The sequence below is a fragment of the Aotus nancymaae genome, unplaced genomic scaffold (assembly GCF_030222135.1).
Source record: "Aotus nancymaae isolate 86718 unplaced genomic scaffold, 86718_ANA_hifiasm-v0.15.2.pri h1tg000059l, whole genome shotgun sequence".
In the NCBI taxonomy this organism is placed as follows: domain Eukaryota; kingdom Metazoa; phylum Chordata; class Mammalia; order Primates; family Aotidae; genus Aotus; species Aotus nancymaae.
In genome coordinates, this window is record NW_026988473.1 from 38,899,506 (window position 1) to 38,922,105 (window position 22,600).

A 22,600-nucleotide genomic window follows, 5' to 3' on the forward strand; every position below is an offset into this window, starting at 1 on the left:
TGTAGTGTAGATAAGAACTAAGTGAATAGCAAGAGGGAGAGAGGTGGGGAGGCAGAAAAGGGAGGGAGGAAAAGAAAGAACAGTTTCAATTTCTGCTGAACCACATTAGTCTCACCTTGCAGGAGCAGACAGAACACCTGTCTTCTTTCAAGGTCCACACTTGGCCATTGCGCTTCATCCCCCCTTCGTGAGGGCAGTCACCAGAGCAGGAGGGCCCAGAGGGGCAGAGGCAGTCAAAGCCCCCTGCCAAGTTGATGCAGGCAGAATCGTTCCAACAGGTATGAGTTCCTAAGGCACATTCATCGATGTCTGCAATATAGGAAGCACAGAGTCTTAGCCAAGGGAACTTAGAGAATAGCCATCATTTATAGCAACATTAACTTACAACATTGACCATTTACCTTGTGGCAGGTATTGTGCCAAGATGTTCACATGCATTATCTCATTTACACTGCAAGTCAGTTCAGCTCTGTGTGAGAGGATTTGTCCTTATTCCTATTCTGCAAATAATAGAGCTGAGGTTTATAGACTTAAATAGCATGACTATCGTCATACAGCTAGTAAGTGGCTGATCTGAGACTCAAACCTACAGGTAGCTGCCCGACTCCAATTACTAAAACATCCAGTTGCAGTTAGGAACTGCTTTTAGGATGTTCTTAAGAATGATTTCATCCAGAGGCCATAAACACTGTTAATTCATTAACAGTATGCATACACCCCAAGGAGATCTGGGTCTTTTAGAAAAGATGTGAATATATTAGCCACTGAGTAGGAACAAGTGGGCAATTTGGGCAACCTTGAGGCAATTAGACTGCTCCTAGATCCTACAACCAAGGTTGAAAGAAGTGGGAACATTTCTTGAGAGGAGCCTTTTGTAATCAAAACCTTACTATCCAAATGGCCAGCAGAATTTTTGTCCATGCATAAAAAATAATATCAGAGCTACATGGATGGATGCTGATGAAATATATTGTCCTGCTCTTTATTGACAGCCAAGAATTGAATAAAAACATAAATCCAGTCAGAACATTCTGACATTTAAAGCTTGAGTGACCTTAACAACATCTCAAACAGAAACCTGTCCAACCCTGGTTTAAGTCCTTCCCTAAAAGGCAATCCATTACCTTACAAAATACCTAATTCCACCTTTGAATAACTCTTTTGGAAATGTCTCCCTTAAACTGAGATGAAATATATGACCAAGTAACTTCTACTCATTGGTAGAAGTACTGGTACTTAGTGTCTGAGGCCATTCAAGAAGTGTCTGCTAGTCTACTTGGTTTTGGTCTACCTGCTATGCATAAGTTTCTTTGCACATGGTGCAATACAAAGCAGATGACATTGAGAAATTCTAATAATATTTCTAGAAGCCACTTCTTTCCAAGATCTACTTTTTGTCTTTGTCTTACCAATTTTAGCCTTAGTTAAGACATTTCATTAATGGACAACGACTTCTCCTTTGAAAATTATAGAAAAGATTCCAAATTATGATGCCTATATTCCAAGTCAACTAATATCAAGCCTCAGTATATATGATCACTGTTACTATTCATGCCCATGCCATTCTCAGTGTATTTGTACATATGGTGCTCCTTTCTTATGGCCTCTCTTTCCATTCTCTTTTTCTTCTCAACTAAAAGCAGCTTTAAATGTGGGAGTCAGGTGACCAATGTTTGAAACCAAGCTCTTACTTTTTAGTTGAGTGCTTACATATATAGCCATTTTACACATAACTGTATATTCTTTGACATGTTACTTTGCTTTTCTCTCATTTATCTTCTATATACACTATACCCACCCAATCTATGGTCTTGCAAAAATTTTAAAACCCAGCATAGCATACAAACGCCATCTAACACTTCAATTGTTATCTTTTGTCCCCTCCCTTTTCATTCAACAACAATGAATACAAAATTTCAGTTAAATAGCAGGAATACATTCCAGAGATCTATTGTCAAACATGGTGACTATGGCTAATAACAAGGTATTGTATTCTTGAAAACTGCTGAGAACACTTTTGCCAAAAAGAAATGTGCATAAAGTAACACATATATTGCTTAGCTTGATTATGTAACCATTCCAGAATGTATTCCTATTTCAAAACATCATGTCGTATACCATAAATACATATAAATTTTGTCAACTGATCTTTTTTTAAAAAGCAATAGGAGATCCACAAAGAGGCCATATTGTTTCTTATGAAACAATGGTGGCTTAGAACATGCTTTTTCTTATTAAGGGGGTTCTCTCTCTCTCTTTCTCTACTTTTTCTTGGCCTATAGGGAATGAGGTGAGGTATAAATTATTTGATAAGCACTTTCCTTGCTGTGCTACTTTCACTCCTACGCAGTCTTCAAAATTCAGGTTAAGCATCACCATCTCTTACATGGCAAGACATTCACTATAGACATTTTGCTTTCTCTGTACCTTAAACACAATTCTATCCTTGCATTCATCTCTCAAGAGTTACATGTTTAGTATATCTACCTCCAGAGAGAGTGAGCTCATTGAAGGCAGACACTAAATTTTATTTCTCTTTCTTTTCCCAGTGCAGAGTATAACATAATACTATATGGATGGCCGATGTATTTATTCCATTTAACTTTCTTAGGAAATTCACAGACTGAGACTATGATAATGCCTACTTTGTCAAAACTTGTTCTCTAGAGTGTTCAACAAGTATAAGGCATAACCACAACCCTGCCCCTCCCTTTGGGGAACACATTTTGTTGTTGAGTTCGCATCTGTGAAGGCCCTTGGGTCTAATTTAAAGTAGAAAAAATACAGCAAATCAGTAACCACATTGAAGTAGGGGCAATGCCCTGCCCCTTCCCCAGGAAAAAACATTTGATTTTCTGTCAAATGCTTGAGAACAAGGGCAGAGGAAGCCATTAACAAATGGCTCCAGAAATTGTCTGGAAGTATAATTTCAACCCATCCACCATCAGTGGCTACAAAAGGGCCTGTAATTTATGGCTTTCTCTAAAATAATGTCTAAATTGACAACTAATGCCCAGCTACATTATGCTTTTAAAATATTTGGTTATTTTGCATTTATAACATTGCAAATATATTGGTAGTGATTTTCTCTCATAAATTAAGAAGACTGTGCATAAACATACCTATTGTGCATAATAAAAACAGGGCACAAAACCAGAATTTGCTTTCATTTCTCCAGAATGAAAAGATTTCACAGTTGAATATAGGACCATATTGCCTACAGAGTTCCATGTAATTGCTTTACTTATGACACAGAAATCTAATTCTGCTTCCATGCAATTTAACAGATTTATGGAAAGCCAGATGTTAGCAATTATGGAAACCAACATTATTCATATTCTTAGTAATACAGACCTGTTTGCTCTGCACAAACCCAACTTAATCTATTATACATATCCCAAGGCATCCAACGGGAAGAAGCACCCTATTTACATATTGCAACTGTTGTTCTCTGCTGAGCAAACACAAAGTTATTCACTCATAAGACTTACCCAAATCATCAGACAGGCCTCCCAATGACAAACAGGCAATGAAAGAAAGATTAGATGAAGTATTTGAGTATTTTGTACTCAAATCTATTATCATTAGTATGTACTTGTTTTTTCTTATTGTAAATAATGGCTGGCTGTGATCTCTTTGTGTTTCTTCTTATAATTTCATTATTTAAAATGCTTCATGCTCCAATGAATTTTTTTTCAATAAAATTCCATGGCTAAGCTTGCATTAGAACTAATTTTCTTGCATTAACATTTTCACAATTTCTGAAAGCTATTATTATTGTACTCAGTTTTGCTCTTAAAAAAAAAAAAGTCTAGTTGTGCCAAGTCAATCTGCTTTCTTCTTTGATGTGAGGTTCTTAGGTTACTTGGGCATGCAAGAAAATGTAATTCAGAAATGTTTATATCAGCAGCAACCAAACCAATCCCAACCTAGCTGCAAACAATTTTCCTACCCTTCAAGACAAATGGCTCTGCAGAAGTTTTAATAGCATAACAACTGCACTAGTACTTGCCTCAGGAGCTAATAGTTCTACAGGTTGATTTCAGAGATCAAAGGAAACATTTTACCAGTGGTTTGGTAACAGGTCAAAGGAGTGAACTTTTTCATTACTCCCTATTCCTCTTTCTTGAATAACTTTTACAGTACATCTAGTCTTATTTTCAAACTCAAACTGGTGATGTGTCAGAAACCAAAACTTTACCTAGGGTTTAAATATCCAGCTGTGTGTGTGTTCCTATGTGGAAATCATTACCAGACATGAGTGGCTCAGGAATGAGAAGAGAGCTTGGGGGTTTATTAATGACAGACAAGCTAGAGCATAGATGCCTCTCTAATAGCTAAAGCAGTATTGCTTTTTACAGTGGCAGAGAGAAAATTATGGGGGAAAATATACACATTACACATTAGCAAAATAAGTAAAATAATCAAGTAGCAAAATCTGAAGTCTGATGTAACTTGCAAAATAAAAGGCTAATGAAATTTTAATCTGTACAAGGAATTTCAAATCCAGAATAAGCAGTGGCAGCCATGTTCTATCATGCACTGGCCATACCACATTTGGATATTGTATTCCCTTTAGCACACAGACTATGAAGAATGAGGTTGTCACATTTAGAACACATCAGAAGAGATCCATTAGCCTGATGAGGGGCTCAAACTCATCTCACTTTGGCAAAACACAAGATGTTCAGCCTGAAAAGACAAAGACTAAAGGAAGAGATAAGTGAGCGATAGCTTCATCTATTTGAGATGCTCCTATGTATTTTTTAGGAAGAATTTTCAATATCCCTTTAGGATTACCTCTTCATTCCCTGTTCCAGCCCCAAACCCTCCCTGAGTCAGGAAGAAACCCTTTTCTATGCTGTTCCCTTGTTTGGTGTATAATTTTGTTTCTTTACAATGAATCTTCCCCTTTTAATTAAGGAGACTCTCTCTTTTGGCAAAGGAAAAATAAAACACTGTTTCGGCTCACTGTTTCCTTGATCCAGATTTTATTTCCTAGTATCTACAACTAGCAGCTCTCCCCATTTACTCATTTTCATTCTCTCCTGAATGTGTGCAAGCTTCCATGGGACCCTCTTCTCAAAGGCTAAATCCTGAAGTTTCTCATAACCACTAATTTGCAAAATCATCACTCTGGCTTAAAAAATATTATAACAAATATTGTTATTGATTATTTCAGCCTAAGAGCTCCTCACTCTTTGATGCTTCTGGAATATAATATTGACCTCTTAATCCTATTATCTTTTCATTATTTAGTCACTAGTACTCATCAATCAATAAATGAATTTACTGAGCATCTACTCTATGCCAGATACACTGCTAAGTGCTGGGGAAACAATGGACAAAGAACCCAGATGGGGTTCTGTAAGTATTGACTTCATAATTATCTCTCATTTAAAAAAATTATTTGTGTATCCTAAGGTTCCATGTCTGATCCTTGTTTCTATTTCTCCTTAGTGGAAGCAGTATAGTATATCAATTAAAAGCTGAAGCTTTGTAATCCAGAAACTGTGGACACCATTTTGCCTGGCACTGAGGGAGTTTCCAAGATAGCTGACTTTCAGCACTAAAACTGAGAAAGTTCCAGCCATACAGAGCCAAATGAGTCAACTCTGTCCCAGGCCCATCCCTGCAATTTATTAGTTGTATGACTAAAAATTTACCTAACACCTCTGAATCTTGGTCCCATCATGTGAAAAATGTAGATAAAAATATACCCCATACAATAATTTGGGCAAGTACATAATAATATGCTTGTCATGTCATGTAATAATTGCTCAAAAATGATTAGTCACTATTATTGTTGGTCTTGTTCTTGTTTCTATAATTTTTCTCTCATGGATTTAATGCCATTTAACAAATTGCACTCTCCCATCTCTTCAGGACATATACTCAAACATACTCAAATCTGCACCACCAGTCCTGATCTCTTTTGATGCAGCCAGCCCAAACATTCATCGATTTGCCAAGGATTCCATGTGAATTCTGAATTCTCATACAAATACACATGTTAGCACATTGGCTAGTCGTACCCAGAAATGTTAACATTAAAAGCTTTCTCTGACCCTTAATCTGTAAATCTAATGTTAAGTGAAACATGTTAAAAAACACAGTTTTCTTATGCTCCATAAACTTGCTTTGGTCACTAATTACATTTTATTTATATGATGTACAAATTTAGATGTTTTACTGTAGATGAAGAAGAGTTTCTTCTAAATTAATCAAGTTGGTTTACTTTCTGCTATGAACAAGTCATGCTTCTTTAACTAGTGATTAAATCTGCTTAAAATCAATACAGTTCTGACCAGCAGAGAGAATAAAAAAAATCTATAAATATTGAAATACTTGCTGTTTAAAGAGAGTTTTACTGCACAGAGGCTACAATATTGATGTCAACAACCCAAAATTTATATGTTTTTATCTATCTGCTTATGAGTAGGAGGGCTGTTTGTATTATTGCTGCAGTCCACTAAATGACTAATACCTGGCCATACACATTCTATTGTTATAGCCATTATATTGTTTAATGTCTTTAACAAAATTTCATCCTTTGTGGAAAAGAATTACCTTTTTTGTATTTTAATTTTATGCTGCCTGTATCTGCTTTATATTTTCTCGTATGCTTAGCTGTAAGAATTCTACCTTTTCTATCATCCTTACCGATTCAAATTTGTAAGATTCTGGTCTTATCTTTGTGTCTCTTTTACAATGTCTTTCACCTTATAAGAAATGCATAAACATTTGCTAAATTTAAATTTGGTGAGCTGTGGTTGAAAAAGAACCCTTGGATGGCCCAGGGTTCTCTTTGGTAAAATGTACAAGTTATAGAAAATGTTTTCTAAGATCTTGTCCATTTCCAACTTGATATGATGACTTTTCACTTCTGTAAGGCTGAGCTTGAAATTCAAGTGTTAGAATATGAGTGGTGACAGAAGAAGAGCAGAATAGAGGTGAAGGAAGGAACTAGCATTGGGACAATAATGCATTTTTCAGAATTAAAAAATTCTCTTGGACATTCCATAATTATTGAAACATTTTGGCTTTCCTTTAATGAGTATTTGTAAGCAATTGCCAATGAGAGGAAGCAACATAAGGAAGAAGCATGTTTTTCCTGTCTGCATTGAAGCCTTGGCAATGTTATCCTCAGTGACAAATAAACACAGGGAATCCAGCCAAGGTGAAAATCAAAACTAATTCTCTATTTTGACAGATCATTCTTTCAAGCAAGTTGTCATATGAGGAATTATTTTGTCTCTTTTCCATGCCAAGGAAAGGTCTTAGGCACAGGGAAGTTACAAAGTAATTTCATTCACTCCGAGAGGCATCCTGCAATTTACACAGAAATCAAAGGTCTAAAAACATTGTCAATGCAGCAATTCTCAAACCAGGTCTTAATGTAAGCAACAGGAGGGTTAGATTACAGGAGCTAAGAATTTCAGGTCCTTTCATGCATATTATTTATTATTTCCTTTCACTGCCCTATGTAATTATAGTTTATAATTTCTAAGGGTTAGTCAAGGCTTTTCCAAAAACTATGTCCTAGTAGAGGAGTTAAGTCATTGATCAAGGACAGTAATTTGAACCACCATTCCAAGAAGGGCAGTATCTGCAGAGAAGACAAACAAGCTAATTAATAAATCTTTATTTGATTTCATGGTGTCTTTTCTTGGAAGATTTTATCCCTTCGAATCTTGATCCTCTCTTCATATTCCTTTTTTAAAATGCTAAAAAAACTAGTTTAGTAAAACAGGTCTGGGGTTGCTTCCTATTTTGAAAGGAAGACACTATGAAAAGATCTATAAGGCTTTTGTGGGGACAAGGGAAAGGAAGCATAGAGGAGGAGGCTGGAGTCCACTGCTCTAGACTTTTGAGAATCAAATTCTTTTTATTTAAATTTGTCTTTCTTTCTGCATTTCTTACTCTAAGGGAGGTAAAACCATATAAGCCAAAACTAAGTTGGTTTCCAAGGAAAACCAAAGTAGGCCACTGACAAAAATCCTATCTAGGACTGAACACTAGTCAGACTCCTTTGAACAGACCCTCTGACAAATAATTTTGTCCACCCTATTCACCACCCCCATTAAAAGACTCCAACAAACAATAATATTTTTTTCTAACAACTCAGTGTCACATCTCTAGGATAGCAATTCCAAACCCCTTAAGTTTCTGCCTGGAAAAGGTAAAGGCTGCCAAAATAATTTACTGTTCGTTTCAGCCAATACTTGAAAATAGGACCCCTCCCCTAGTCTCTGTGGAGGAGCTGAGTTTAACTTCTGTTAAGTGTTACTTAACAAATTCAGATGGGTTTCACATAAACAAACCTACCCTTTCAGCTTTTGTAAATTCCACTTCCCTAACTCACGTTCAAGCCCCTTGCCTTACCCTCTTACTACTCTTTTATTCACCCTCTAAAACACACAATCATTTCTGCACAAATTGAAGTTCCATTCTGTTTACACTGGGCGCTCTTCCCTATTGCAATAGTTTATTAGGGACTAAAATCTGTTCTTACCACTTTAGTGTCCACCATTGTTGATCTTTCATATCACTTTTCAAAAATCTTTAATACTGCTGGTATCTTTAATGCCACTCAGGGTGCCAGATTACAAACAAAAAGATTCTTGCAGTTCAACCCTGGTTGAGCCCAGCTTAACAGGGTAAGTTGTAGATGGGGGCCATTGTCCTCATTAATAGGAAAAATGATTGCTCTGAGAGTCCCTTTATAAATTCACTTTCCAGCAAATGTTTATTTGCTATATCAGATACCATTCTAGGAATTGGGAATATGACATCAAGTAAAACAGACAGAATTTCTGCTCTTGGAAGGTTAAGACTTAACAGAGGGAGATGAACAATAGATTCATGTATCTTTCAGGTATCTTCCTCAAGAACCTGCAGATGGTTTGCTATCCTGGCCACCCTAGGTACTTTTATTGAGTTATGATTAATTTACACATTATTATGTAACAGAGATTTATCTTTTTGTTATGCATAATAATAATACCTTAGTAAACTCATATATTATACTCTTTAGAGTTTTCAAAATCATTTGAAATTCATCATCTAATTTATCCTTACAAAATACTCAGAAGGTTAGCATCAACATCATTGCCACTTAACCAAACTGAGGGTCACTTAAATGGTCACTGCTTCTCAAACATTTCTACCAAAGTTATCTCCATGGCAAAAAGAGTGAACACTCACTTGGAATCTTGGATATACATAAACCCTGTTATGTATTAGTATAAAATATATTGTTTTATATTTCGATATTAAAAATTATTTTTGTCTTCTAGTTAATAATATAGTCAGGTTTATATAGAAATCATATTTTCCTGAAACCATAAAGTACAGTAAAATTCTCTCCTAGTTTTGTGTTATCTTGTATGCAGCAGCATGCTTTTAGCAATGCTAGGACCCCAGTGTAAGGGGTATAGAAACAGCAACAAAGGATCAAGTAACTTGCCCAGGGTCGGCCATACAACTAGAAAGTTTCTGTCAGGACACAAATGCAGGCATCCTAGCTTCAAGCCACGCTTGTCCCACCTCATCACACAATGATTGCCTCTCAGTTCTGTAGAAAACAAACACAGTAACATTATGCAAAGACTAGTTGGTAAATCTCTGATATGGTTTGGCTGTGTCCTCACCCAAACCTCGTCTTACAGCTCCCATAATTCCCACGTGTTGTGGGAGGGACTTGGTGGGAGACAATTGAATCATGGAGGTGGTTTCCCCCATACTGTTCTCATGGTAGTGGATAAGTCTCACAAGAACTGATGGTTTTATAGGGGGTTTCTGCTTTCACTTCTCTCTCAATCTGTCTCTCACTTATTGAGAGGTAAGACATGCCTTTTGCCTTCCGCCATGATTGTGAGCCTCGTCAGCCATGAGGAATTCTGAGTTCTCCATTAAACCTCTGCCTTTTGGAATTTGCCCAGTCTTGGGTGTGTCTTTATCAGCAGCATGAAAACAAACTAATAAAAATCTCCAATGGGACAACCTATACACTGATTATCCAAACACTGACGATATTTAATATTTGTAAAAGGCAATGATAAAATTATTAAATCAAGGTCTCTATAGCATTACAGTTTATTGTAGTAGGTAGAATCCATTTATCCCATAATGCCACTTACTCCTCTCCATTTCTGCTACCTGGACCATTTATTACAATGGCATCACACTGGTCTGCCATGCTCTCTTCTTCAAAAAAAAGCTAAATAAATATTCTGATTACTCTACTCCCATTATCTTGAAGATTTTTTAGGCAGGAAAATGATCCACTTTCAATTGTTCCACGTTTGTTTATTTAGGAATTGGTAGAAACTTGTATTTGAATCTCTTACTTACATGTGTCCCCAAACAAACTATTTTAGGAAGTCATTTTCACGATTTCTCACTTGAGAAATTGTTACTCACTATGTGGTGATGAGAAAATTCAGACCTCTCTGTTCTTCAGTTTATCTATCTATAAAGCAGGAAGTCATACCAAACTTGAAGGCTCATTATGAGAATTTTAGGAAAAATTTAGCACATAGTAGTTGCTTGATAATGATTATAGTTCAATAGTTGCCTAATTCTGAGGGCTTCACTTTTTTCAGAATAAAGTCATTTCAAGCAAAAGGAACAGCAGAAACAAAATTACACAGGTGCAGAAAACCACACTGAGACATTTATGATAGAGTATCTGAAATTTTGTGGGAAGTACTACTATATTTGTGTAACTACATGTCATATTAAAAATAGTGACTTCTTTACAAATGATTGCATTTTCACAACAAAATAATGTGATGCTGATACTATGAAATAAAATTCAAAACTTATAACTCCTTGCCTTAGAACACAATACCCTTCACAATCTGGTCTCCACCTCTATTTCAAGGCTCTGGTCTAATTATTCCTCACCTGTGTCAAACCCATATAGGGTTTGTGGATAAAGCATCTGCTTCATCCATACTGGAAATCTCATCATCCTTGGAACACAATTAGATTACTTTCATGCCTGCATCTACAATCAGATTACTACCACTGCCTGGAATACTTCCCTTAATGAGTATCTTGCCTAGAAAAAATTCCTTCTCATTCAGTAGACCTGGTGCAATTATATTTTCTGTGAAAGATTACCATATACATTGCCATCCCCAAATATCCTAACTCCATGAGAAGTTAGTCACTTTTTCTTTGAGTCTTTTATTTTTATTGATTTATGATCTAGCTGGTCCACAATACAGCCTCCCCAAATCCCTGTTCACTTCCACTGTCTCCACTCCAGACTGCAAAGGCTGTGTCATATTCCTCTCTGTATGTCTAAGACTTAGTACAGAGACTAACACTAACCAGATCCTTTCAATAAATGCTCTTTTAACAAATGACTGGTGATTTTATGCTGGCAGTGCTTTAATTGATCTGGGTACTACAGATTAAAATTCCCTGCTTTAATTGATCTGGGTACTACAGATTAAAATAAGTGCACAGGTAAATATTTCACAGCAGCTTGAGTGATATCAAAGTAAAAACAAAAAAACAAAAAACTATTCAATATTTATTTCAAAGAAATTTTAGATAATTGTATTAGTCCATTCTCACGCTGCTAATAAAGATATATTCAAAACCTGGTAATTTACAAAGAAAAGAGGTTTAATTGACTCACAGCTCCACATGGTTGGAGAAGCCTCATAGTCAAGGTGCAGGTGAAGGAAGAGCAAAGGCACCTCTTACATGGTGGCAGGCAACAGTGTGTGCACGGGAACTGCCTTTGATAAAATCATCAGGTATTGTGAGACTTATTCTTTTTCATGAGATTAGCATGGAAAAATCTGCCTCCATTATTCAATTACCTCCCACTGGGTCCCTTCCACAACACATGGGGATTATGGGAACTACAATTCAAGATGAGATTTGGGTGGGGACACATCCAAACCATACCAATAATGATATCTGAATTGCTGCTTAGACATGATCTTTGGCTCTAACACATTCAAACCAGGAGTTTCTATAATGAAACAATTGCTCACACTGAGCCTCAAAAAGGCAGGAAGCTGAAACTACATGGAATTCAATATCAAGGAGTGCTCAGACACTGAGAAAGGAAGGCAATGAATCTCCCCTGAGACTGAATTATAAATCCCCAGGAAGACAATACTTATAAGTTAAGGCAGAGTCAGAGTGTCAGAGTGGTAACTGGAAATATTGAGGCTGGATCCTAGTATTTCAACAGCGGTTCTCACATTGTCAGTGGCCAAGATCCCAGGAACAACTATGGTTCCATTTCCTCCAAAAGATGTAGGCACACATGTATTCACAAGCTTGCATACAGTTTGAGTGTTCTGAGGGCTTTCAATGAAAACCCCAAGGCAGTGTTTTCAAAGCGCAGTGAACTTCAAATCAACCAATGAGAGCTCTCATTAAAACACAGATCACTAGGCCCTTCCCCACAGAGTTGCTGATTCAGAAGGTCTAAAGAGTGTAATATAGAATTTGCATTTCTAACAAGTTCCCAGGCGACTCCTATGATGCTGGTCTGAGGATCATGCTTCTAAAATTACTGCCTGAAGCTACAAGGGGTACTGAGTTCACAGGAAGCAATATGATCTGAGGAATATCTATTTTTTAGAGATGCCCCTCTCATTCTGTTTTCACTCACTTGAGACTGCCAACTATTCAGGAAGAAAGAAAAAAAAAAAAAAGACATTTAAAACTTAAGAACTTCTCTTGTTGCTTGTTTTCCAAAAAAATGTCAAGTTCACAATGAGGAAAGGGCCCTAAAACCATAGCCACACTACAAAGCACCTTTTTAGGGTAACATATCAATCTTTTCCTTGTGTATTACCCAACTCTTTCTCTTCAAGTTTCAGCTCTCCAATAAAGCCTCTAAGTCCCCAACCCATGTCCTCCTTTTCTCAGAACTCCCACCAGTCCTATTCACAGAATACAGAATTGTCATCCAGCACTTGTGAAATCCTGCTTCACAATCCTTTTTATATCCTCAAAATCTAAAATTGCACCTGACTTCTGAGTTTCTGTGGTCTGAGACATCATATAACCAACTCTTTATCACAGTGGGAAGGAGAGAAACCTTCAAAATGGCATTTTAAAAAGTAGAGATTAGCTTGACAATGTGGAAAGAAGACAAAATATCTATGTAAAAGAGAAATATATTTGTCAAAAACATTATGACTGCAAACATTTACCTTAGGGACAAACCTAGAATGTCACTCAATAATCGACAGTTGTTTTTAGTAGTGTACATTTTTAATGACCATATTTTTAAAAAGTAATATACAAATAGGCACATATTGGAAGGATATCCTTAGACCAAAGTTAAGACAGTAGTAGAAAAATTCTGACAGTTATAGAACAAGTAATGTATGCAATCATTTTTTGCCACAGAACTGAAAAAAAGAAAACTTACCTGAAACAGCTCATTATTCAATGATACTGAGTAAATAAGGTTTTCTAGAAATTCCTAGAATAGGCTATATTCATTCCCAAGTTTTCAATTAGTGTATTTTAGAGTAATAGAAACCAAATCCATAAGACGCCCAGGAGAGAAAAGGGTTCTAAGACCAAATAAATTTAGAGCATTCACAATATAAAATAAAGGCTTTTTGTCCATTAAATGGAGATCATAAATATTTCTACCTAGTAGAGTTGTTTTGAGGATAAAATGAGTAAAGAAATGTCAAGCTCTTAGAAGAGCACATAGAACATGAAGTAATGAATTACTCTTAGATATTAATATTTACTTTTATTATTATACCTATAAAATACCTAAAGCCTTCCATCCTTCAAGTCCAATTAGCCCTAAGCATTCTGGTGTGACTGTTCTTTGATCTTCTCTAATCACTTTCTTCCCTAATCACCTATATATTTTATAGTGTTGACCCCATATTTTAAAGTTAATTACAACCTATAGTTGGTGTTTTTGTCTTCAACATGAAATTTAAAATTCTCTATGGTATAAATTCTTTGCATTTTACATACCACCTAGCTTAGTGCTAAGACCACTTTAGGGTATTTTTTAAGGATATAATACTTACAGTAACATAATAACATCCCAATACCTGTCAAGGTTTTTTTTAAGTAGTTTTCTTTTTTTTTTTTGAAACAGAGTCTTGCTTTGTTCAGGCTGGAGTGCATTGGTGGAGATCTCGGCTCACTGCAACCTCCACCTCCTGGTTTCAAGCAATTATTGTGCCTCAGCCTCCCGAGTAGCTGGGATTACAGACCCATGCCAACACACCCAGTTACTTTTTTTTTTTTATTTTTAGTAGAGACGGGGTTTCACCATGTTGGCCAGGATGGTCTCGATCTCCTGACCTCGTGATCCACCCACCTCAGCCTCCCAAAGTACTGGGATCACGGGGGTGAGCCACTGCACCCAGCCATAGTTTTCTAATTTTTCTCCTTTTCATTGTTGCCCATGTGATCTTCACCTGAACTAGAACTGCAATTCCCCTGGCTCCCCATATGCTGAGCATTGCTTCATGTCATGGTTCAATGTTGGATTTTTTTGTTTGGGTTTTTATTTTTCTTTACGACTAGTCATAGTTGTCATTAGGAAGGTATTTAAAAGATTACGACTGAAAAGATAATAAACAGGTTGGGAATGGCTTACAGGATGGCCCCTACTGCTAGTTGTTAGGGTCTGTTAGACTAACTCCCAGAAATGCTTAGAAACTCCTAAAAAGTACACATAGAAAACAACTTGTAGGCCTGCTCTGTCAGCCCAGCTAGGCTGTAGGTAATGAATAAAACTTGGGTTCACTCCTGAATCTAGTAATGCACTCTATTCTGCTGTTACTTTGTGAAGTGATTATCACTGAAACTGAGGAGGTGCATTTGCCTTCCCAGAGAAGTCTGTAAAATATATCCAAGTTAGCCCACATGCTAAATAGCTCTAGGCTTAAGTGTGTATGGCTAGACTTGAAAAGGAGCAGGCCAGCTTCCAGAGGGTCCGATGGGATTTATTTTTCACCTAATTTATCATCTCCAACTTGTCCACTGTACAGTCCTTTCTGGGGGACCCAGAAGATGTTTTCTGTTAGATGCTGTAAAATGTTCTTAACCTCTCAGTTCTGTGTCCTGATAATATCCATTCCATACTGAGGTGGTGTCTGGGTCTTGGTCTCTCTGTCCATCTGAAACTTTTAGTAACGTGGAAATTTTGTGTCATGCAACTGAGGCTCTCTGAGGCCCAAAATCATGCTTGCATTTACTTCATACTGATTCTAGTTAGGTGCACAAAGCTATTTAAACAGTGTCATGGCTAAGTGGCATCTGCTTAAAGGAAGGCTCTTCAATGATAGAGAATTTAGTACTTTGATAAAACTGTGTGTAAAGCTCTTTGGAAACAACAATTTTGAAGTCATGAGACCACACTACACATTATCAAATAAAAGTGGCATGCCATTTAACCAAAAATATCTTATGTGTGGGTGAGTCTTATTGCTTAGCATAGGGAGAAAATCTGTGAGTGTCCTGGGATTAGTGTCTATGCCTTGTCTCTTAAACTTTCTTAGTTTGAAATACCCAAGTCCACTAAGGTGCTTTTCCACCCTGACATGTCTCTTCCCTGGAATACAGAAAACAGCACATCTGAGACTTGACGATTATGTATGCAACTTCATTTTAAATTAGAATAATTTATATACTCATGTTTCCTATTTTCTCTGACTGCCAAAATATTCATGAACATCTTTGACAACTATCTTTGATTAATACATTTTCCTTATTTTCAAATATTTTTATTTTAAATAACTCTTGAACATGTATCTTTGTATATACTATTCTAATTGCTTTTAAGAGGCAGTGTATAATTAATAAATAAGTACATTTAAAAAATTTGTTTAAAAATCTTCCTACCACCATTTTCTCTTTCTCTTTATTCCCCCACCCCCTCTTTCCTTTTTCTTCTCTGGATTTACATCACCAGAAATGCAAAGACAGAAGGTAATGACATCGGTGGATATCCCAGTAGTATTATTATAAAGGTTGAGGTGTTTTCAGATTAACTGTCAAAAAATTCACTTAGTCATCCTGCCCATGGCTCAGAAGGATGGCCCCAGAACACATCCCTTGAGTCCAGTTAATAAAATAAGTTTCTAGTGCTCATGACACAGAGAGAATATTGTAAGTGTCCATCTGGTTCTCACCTGTTTCTCTCATGCTCCCTTTGCCTTGTCTCTTTGATCTCCAACTGCTCTGCCTTACATCTCCTCTACCTATGAGCCCATCACTGGGTTCCTCCCTTTCAGAAAACAGTACAGTATGAATATATTCAGAGCAGAAGCTTTGGGATCGAACACACCTGGATTATGGCTTCGGTGTGCCATTTATCAGCTGTGGAATTTGGGACAAGTTCTCTTTATCCTCGGGTTCATACTTTATTCACCTTTACAATGGGAATAATAAGTAGGCTTTCCTCCTACGACCATTGTGAAATTAAATTAGAAAATACATGAAATTTCCTGGTTCTGTGTCTAGCACATCATGTAGTTGTTCAGTTAATGAAAATGACTAACATTTATTGAGTGCTTAAATTCTAAGTGCTGAATGCTTCTTTCCTTTGTTAGCTCATTTAATTGTCACGATAACTCCACAGCAACCTATGAGGTTGATGCTTTTGTAAATTGCTGAGAGCAGTGTCTGGCACAAAGTAAGCTCTCAGTAAATGTTATCTCTTATTAGTATTACTATTATTGTTTTCATGTGACAGGTAAGGGAACTGAGGTGGAGGGAGGTTAAATGTTGACTATTACTATATAATACTTGTCAGGAAATGTGCATATAAAAACACATATTAGAAAAAGTTCCATTGTAGTATTATTTTCATCACTGCACACTAAGAAAAGTAAGGTTTTGAAAGGTTAAATAACTTTCCAAATACTGCTAAGCTAGAAAGTGGCCAAGTTGGGATTGAATCCAGGTTTATGTCCTTAAAACCTGCCTGTCCGTTACATCACAGTGTTGCCTGCTAAGCCTTCATAACACCCCCACTTCAGTGAGGTTTGTCATTGAGAGCATTTTTACAGATAGAGCACCTCCAGGTTCTACCCCTTTTTAGCTCCACTCCTATGAAAAACAGGAACTTAGCAGAAGCAGTTGAAGCGAAATCATTCTTAGACCATTTCAGTTATTCCTGACACATCCACCAGATAAAATGGAAATTTCTTTCCCAAGGGATTTCAGTAGAACCTGTTTGATTCATATTGCTTTGCATGGTGACCATGGTTTCAGCAGCTACTCTGAGAAGTAAATCCTCGCTGTGCCATTTGCAGTGGCCTGAAAGCAGGCTCTAGAGTCTGGGAAACTGCTTCACCCAACTAAGTGCTATAAAGGAGATAATAATGGGAGGCCAACAGGTGCTCAGTCCTATAAGAATAGGTGTATCATATGTCATCTTTGAGTGTGTAACATGGGCTTCATTGTGAATGAAACACTTTATTTGATAACAAAAAAAAGCACAACCAGTACAATTTAATTCAACATTAATTTGATAAAATGTATCACAAAAAGACCTCAATTGTTCTGTAGGTGATAAAGATGTAATTAAGAACACAAGTCTAATCTGCTAAATTCTATAAAAGAATAGCAAATAAATGACTATGAAGACAAATAACAGGGGAGAAATTTTTATTATTATTATTATAAGAATTCTATGAGAGTGGTTCTCTGACACTGGCCAAATGGTCTTTCTAATAATTACTTATAGTCTTTTTAAAAATGACTTCATGAAGTAAGCCAGTGATATGGTTTGGATTTGTGCCTCTACCCAGAGCTCATGTCAAATTGTAATCTCCAGTGTTGGAGGAGGGTCCTGGTGGGATGTGATTCAATCATGGGAGTGGACTTCCCCCTTGCTGTTCTCATGATAGTGAGTATGTTCTCATGAGATCTGGTTGGTGAAAAGTACATTGCACCTTCCCCCTTCACTTTCTTCCTCCAGCTCCAGTAGGATGTGCCTGGTCCCCCTTTGCCTTCCACCATGATTGTAAGTTTCCTGAGGCCTCTTAAGCTATGCTTCCTGTACAGCCTGTGGAACCATGACCCAATTAAACTTCTTTTCTTTATAAATTACCCAATCTCAGGTAGTTCTTTATAGCAGTGTGAGAACAGACTAATACAGCCAGTCATAGAAAGGTAAATATTTAATATTCTCACTCATGTGTAGGAGCTAAAAATGTCGATCTGATGGAGGTAGGGAGAATGATCAATAACAGAGACTGGGAAGGGTATGCAGGTTGGGGAATGGATGTTAAAGAGAGGTTGGCCAATGGGTACAAAATACAGTTAGATAGAAGAAATAAGCTACAATGTTTGACAGCAGAGTAGGGTGATTGTAGTTAACAACACTATACTACGTATTTCAAAATAGCTGGAGAGGACTCCCATTGTTCCCAACACATAGAAATGACAAATACTCAAGGTGGTAGATACCTCAAATACCCTGACTTGATCATTACACATTCTATGGTTGTAACAAAATATCACATGTACCCTATAAATATGCAAAAATATTATGAATTGATAAAAATATTTAAACAAATTTTAGGAAAGGATGTCAATCTAGGTCCCACACCAGACCAAGTGAATATGAATCTCCAGGATGTATGATGTTCCATCACAGATATTTTTAAAAAGCTACTGATATGGACAGGAGACAGGGAAATACTGGGTAGAAGAGGACAGTTCCCTGTCAAAGGCTCCACCCTCAAGTCTGGAAACCCATGTCCCTAAATGGGAACAGGCATTTCTGTTTCACACTCAAAAGTCGCCTTTTGGCCCAACACACCTCTATATCCTGTACCCGCAGAAACCCCCAACCCCAGGCTCCACAAGCAGATGAGCATACAAACAGAAGAGCAGAACAGCAGCAAAGAAGAAGAGAAGAGAAGGAGCATCTGAATGTCGAAAGGAGTTTGGCTAGGGACACTCAGAGAGGAGACTAGCTACTGGACAAAGTCCAGGGGAAGATCATCTTCCCACTCCATCTCCTTTTCCGCTCCCTATCTATTCCACTGTGAGCTACCTCCACCACTCAATAAAACCCCACATTCACCATACTTCAAGTCTGTGCGTGATCTGATTTTCCTGGACATCAGGCAAGAGCTTGAGATATAGAAAGCTGTTACACTGGCGCTCTGGCCTTGCGAAAAGGCTGAGGGTCCAGGGAGGTGTTTTTTAACACTTATGCTGCCTGCGGACAGCAAAGCTAACAGAACATACTGTAACACACACCCACTTGGGCTTCAGGAGTTGCAGGCATCCACTCCTAGATGTTACTGTGGGGCCGGGCCCCAAAAGTGCTTGCCCCAGCTTCTGTACTTGCCCATCTGTGTACTCCCTTTCCTGTAAGGGGTTTGAGAGCACATGGTGGGCGAACAGACAAGCCACGTCTTTGTCACAAGTCCTGCAAAGGGGGTCAAGGAACTCTCCCGTTTCACTACTCTGTTGAATCTACTATGACACAGTTTTGAGAATCCCTGCTTTACAGAGTAAGACTTCATCAGAATTTTAACTAATGGAAATGGGACTATGGGGATAGTCAGGGAAAAGCTTACAAACAAAGGAGTAGAGGAAAGAGAATGCAGGATTTAGGAAGAGCAGAATAAGGATTTTAGTAGGCTTGAATATACATGCAAAGTATAAGAGGGAACAGAGGAAAATAAAGTTTCATTTGTGAGAGCAATATCATGGAAACTGATTGACATTCCAAAGAGTCTGTATCTTATTTTTAAAACATGCAAAGTACTGCTGTTTATACATGCCATTGTTAATTATATATTAGTTTTTCTCATTTCTAAATGACCCAGATAACTATGCCTAGATAAAAGAGCAATTACTCACAACTTCTATATTAAAACTGAGAATCACTGACTACTACCACTACATCAAAACGCAGAGTGCACTGTACCTTACAGTACAAATAAATCACTGCCATCATCTTCTTCTGCAAATAGCAGTTTGCAAATTTTTGTGTACTATATTCTCCTGGCATTATAAAGATATGCAAGCGAAAGAGAGACAGACAAAAAGAGGGAGAGAGATAGAGAGGAAGAAGAGACTACCTCTGATAAGCTCTTCAAGAATAGTGATTCTGTCTGCCTCTGCAATACTAGGACTGGTCATTTCTTCAAACATATGTTACACTTTAAGAGAAAAAGGTAAATATTAAACATTTTTTCTCACAAAGTAAGTAATCTTACAAGCATGCTGTTCTTTATGATCAACATTATCGAAGGCTTACAGTAATGGATAAAATCAGTAGTTTAGGTGCTATTATACCCCTCTGAAAAAAAGTGACATAGCATGACATGAGACTGTTCTTCCAAAAGCCTAAACTGATACATTTTAGATAATATATGCCACTGTCTGAAGAAAAAAACATAACTGAGTACATGTTGAAAACCACTCTTTTAAAAAACACTGTAAAGTTTATTTTAGATGCTGACATTTCTTTTAAATGTAAGCATTAGTGGTTGATGTTATTTAGAGTTTATTCAGATGTGCTCATTTTCAGTGCCATTAAGCTATGTTATTATGATCCAGAATATGTCAGGTCATTAATCTCTCAAGAACAGACATCTTAACTTGTTCATAACCATATTTCCAGAAGACCCAAGGCAGTGCTGGTATGATGGTTGCTCTCAATAAACATTTTTTAAATAAAAGACTCACATGCTTTTGTGATATCTAACATCTTATGTCACACATCACAATCTACACAACGAGATATATCAAACAAAACAGAAAATAAATCTGACCTGAGACAGTTTTGAACGTCCAAGCCTTCAGTCATTACATATATGCATTACATGCCTTCTCTTTGACTACATTATCTTAGGGCTTGGGCATACAGTGGTAAAAGGCAAACAAAGTCTCCACCATCAAACAACTTGTATACTTGTGGCAAGAGACTATTATGCACATGTGCATGTGAATAAAAATGCTAAAAAAAGATATATATGAGTATTATAACAAAGTGAGTGGGGAAGGATTATGTCAGAGAAAAGTTAGGGAGGGTCTCCATGAAGAAGTGACATTTGTCTGAGACCCAAGTAACATGGCAGCCACACAACAAGAGAGGTGTTGAGTGCTCCAGATAGGGAAAACAATAAAGGCAAAGGCCCTAAAACTAGAATGAGCTTTTTGTCATGCTCAAGGTGTGAAAAGATCAAAAAGCCTTACATATATGGGAAATGAGTCCAAGAAGCAGGCAGGAACAATATCATCTAAAACTATGAAAGCCATATAATGTTAGAAATTTATTTTACATTCATTGGGAAGGCATTAGAAGGCCATAATAAGTAAATATCATTATCTGACTTACACATATGTTTGTCCAAGAAGTATTCTGAACCAACAGATTACTCTCAACTACCACAAAAATACTAAGTGATGGTCAGATTTCTGTCCTTTTGAAGGCTGATTTACAAATATTTTCCCAAAAGTGTGGAAATGAAAGGAAATTTAGACTAACAATTACCCAAATTAAAAATGCCACTAATTCAAACAACTCCAGCTCCAAGGAGTCCATTTCACTGAGGTTTTCCTGTGCAGAACAGGGATCAGTTTGTAGGAAGCAAGAGGCTCTCTGAGAGTGCAGGAATTTCACCTCCTCCTTCAGGCATGCCACTCAGCACGTTAGAGAGAAATCAGCACTAGGACAGGTGCCAGGGACATTTATGAGGGTGGCAGGGCTCTCCAGATAACATCAAAACAAGAGGCATAAACTGAAACTGTTCCTAGATGCTCCCTTAACCTAGATCTGATCCTCAACTTGTATCCAAACCAGTTATGTGGCTGGGAATGAGGTGTCACCTTTCTGAGACTGAGTTTCTTTATTGATCACAGGATATGGTTACATTTTCACATTTGTTAAACAACAACCACCAAAGGGTCTCACTGCAGAGACAGAAGAATAAAACCCATTTGCCGCTCATAGTCTAGTCAGAGAGCACATAAATTGTACAAGCGAAGCTACTAAAATGTACACCAAACAAAAAGGTCTAGAGTTAGCAGAAGAAAGGAGTGACAAGTCTTAGGAAGACACCAATGAATACTTCATGGGGACTTGGCGAAACATAAGTTAATTTAGGAAAATTAAATTCTATGTGAATCATCATGTTTCATTCCAGCCAGAGGGGACAGCCCATACGAAGGCAGAGAAGTGTGCAATCCCATGGCAGGTCGAAACAGTTATAAAATTGGTTTAACTACATTGAATACACATAGACACAAAGATAGGAACAAAAGATACTGAGGACTGCCTGAGAAGGGAAGAAAGGAGAAGGGTATGGTTTGGAAGGCTACCTATTGTGTACTATGCCCACTACCTTGGTAACAGGATCATCCATATACCAAGTCTCAGCAATGTGCAGATTACCCATGGAAGAAACATACACATGTATCCCGTGAATTTAAAAGTAGAAAAACATAAAATAATGAATAAATAAAATTGGTTTCACTAGGTGGTCTCTAAGGTCATTTGTGTGCTAAAAATCTAAGAGTTTCCCCTTTTAATGATGTCAAATATAATCTGTAAAAATGAAAATTTTCTTTTAGCTACCATGCTTAATTTCATATGTTAATA

At 37.2% G+C, this 22,600-nt stretch overlaps 1 protein-coding gene across 3 annotated transcripts in view; it reads right to left on the minus strand.

Moving 5' to 3' along the window:
* NELL1 (neural EGFL like 1) overlaps positions 1-22,600 on the minus strand; it is a 912,020-nt gene that overhangs the window by 17,630 nt on the left and 871,790 nt on the right. For all 3 annotated transcript variants that reach the window (XM_012456483.2, XM_012456482.2, XM_012456484.2), the window contains one exon: positions 116-309. In XM_012456483.2, the coding sequence (XP_012311906.1) occupies positions 116-309 (194 nt within the window). The remainder of the gene's footprint in view (positions 1-115; positions 310-22,600) is intronic.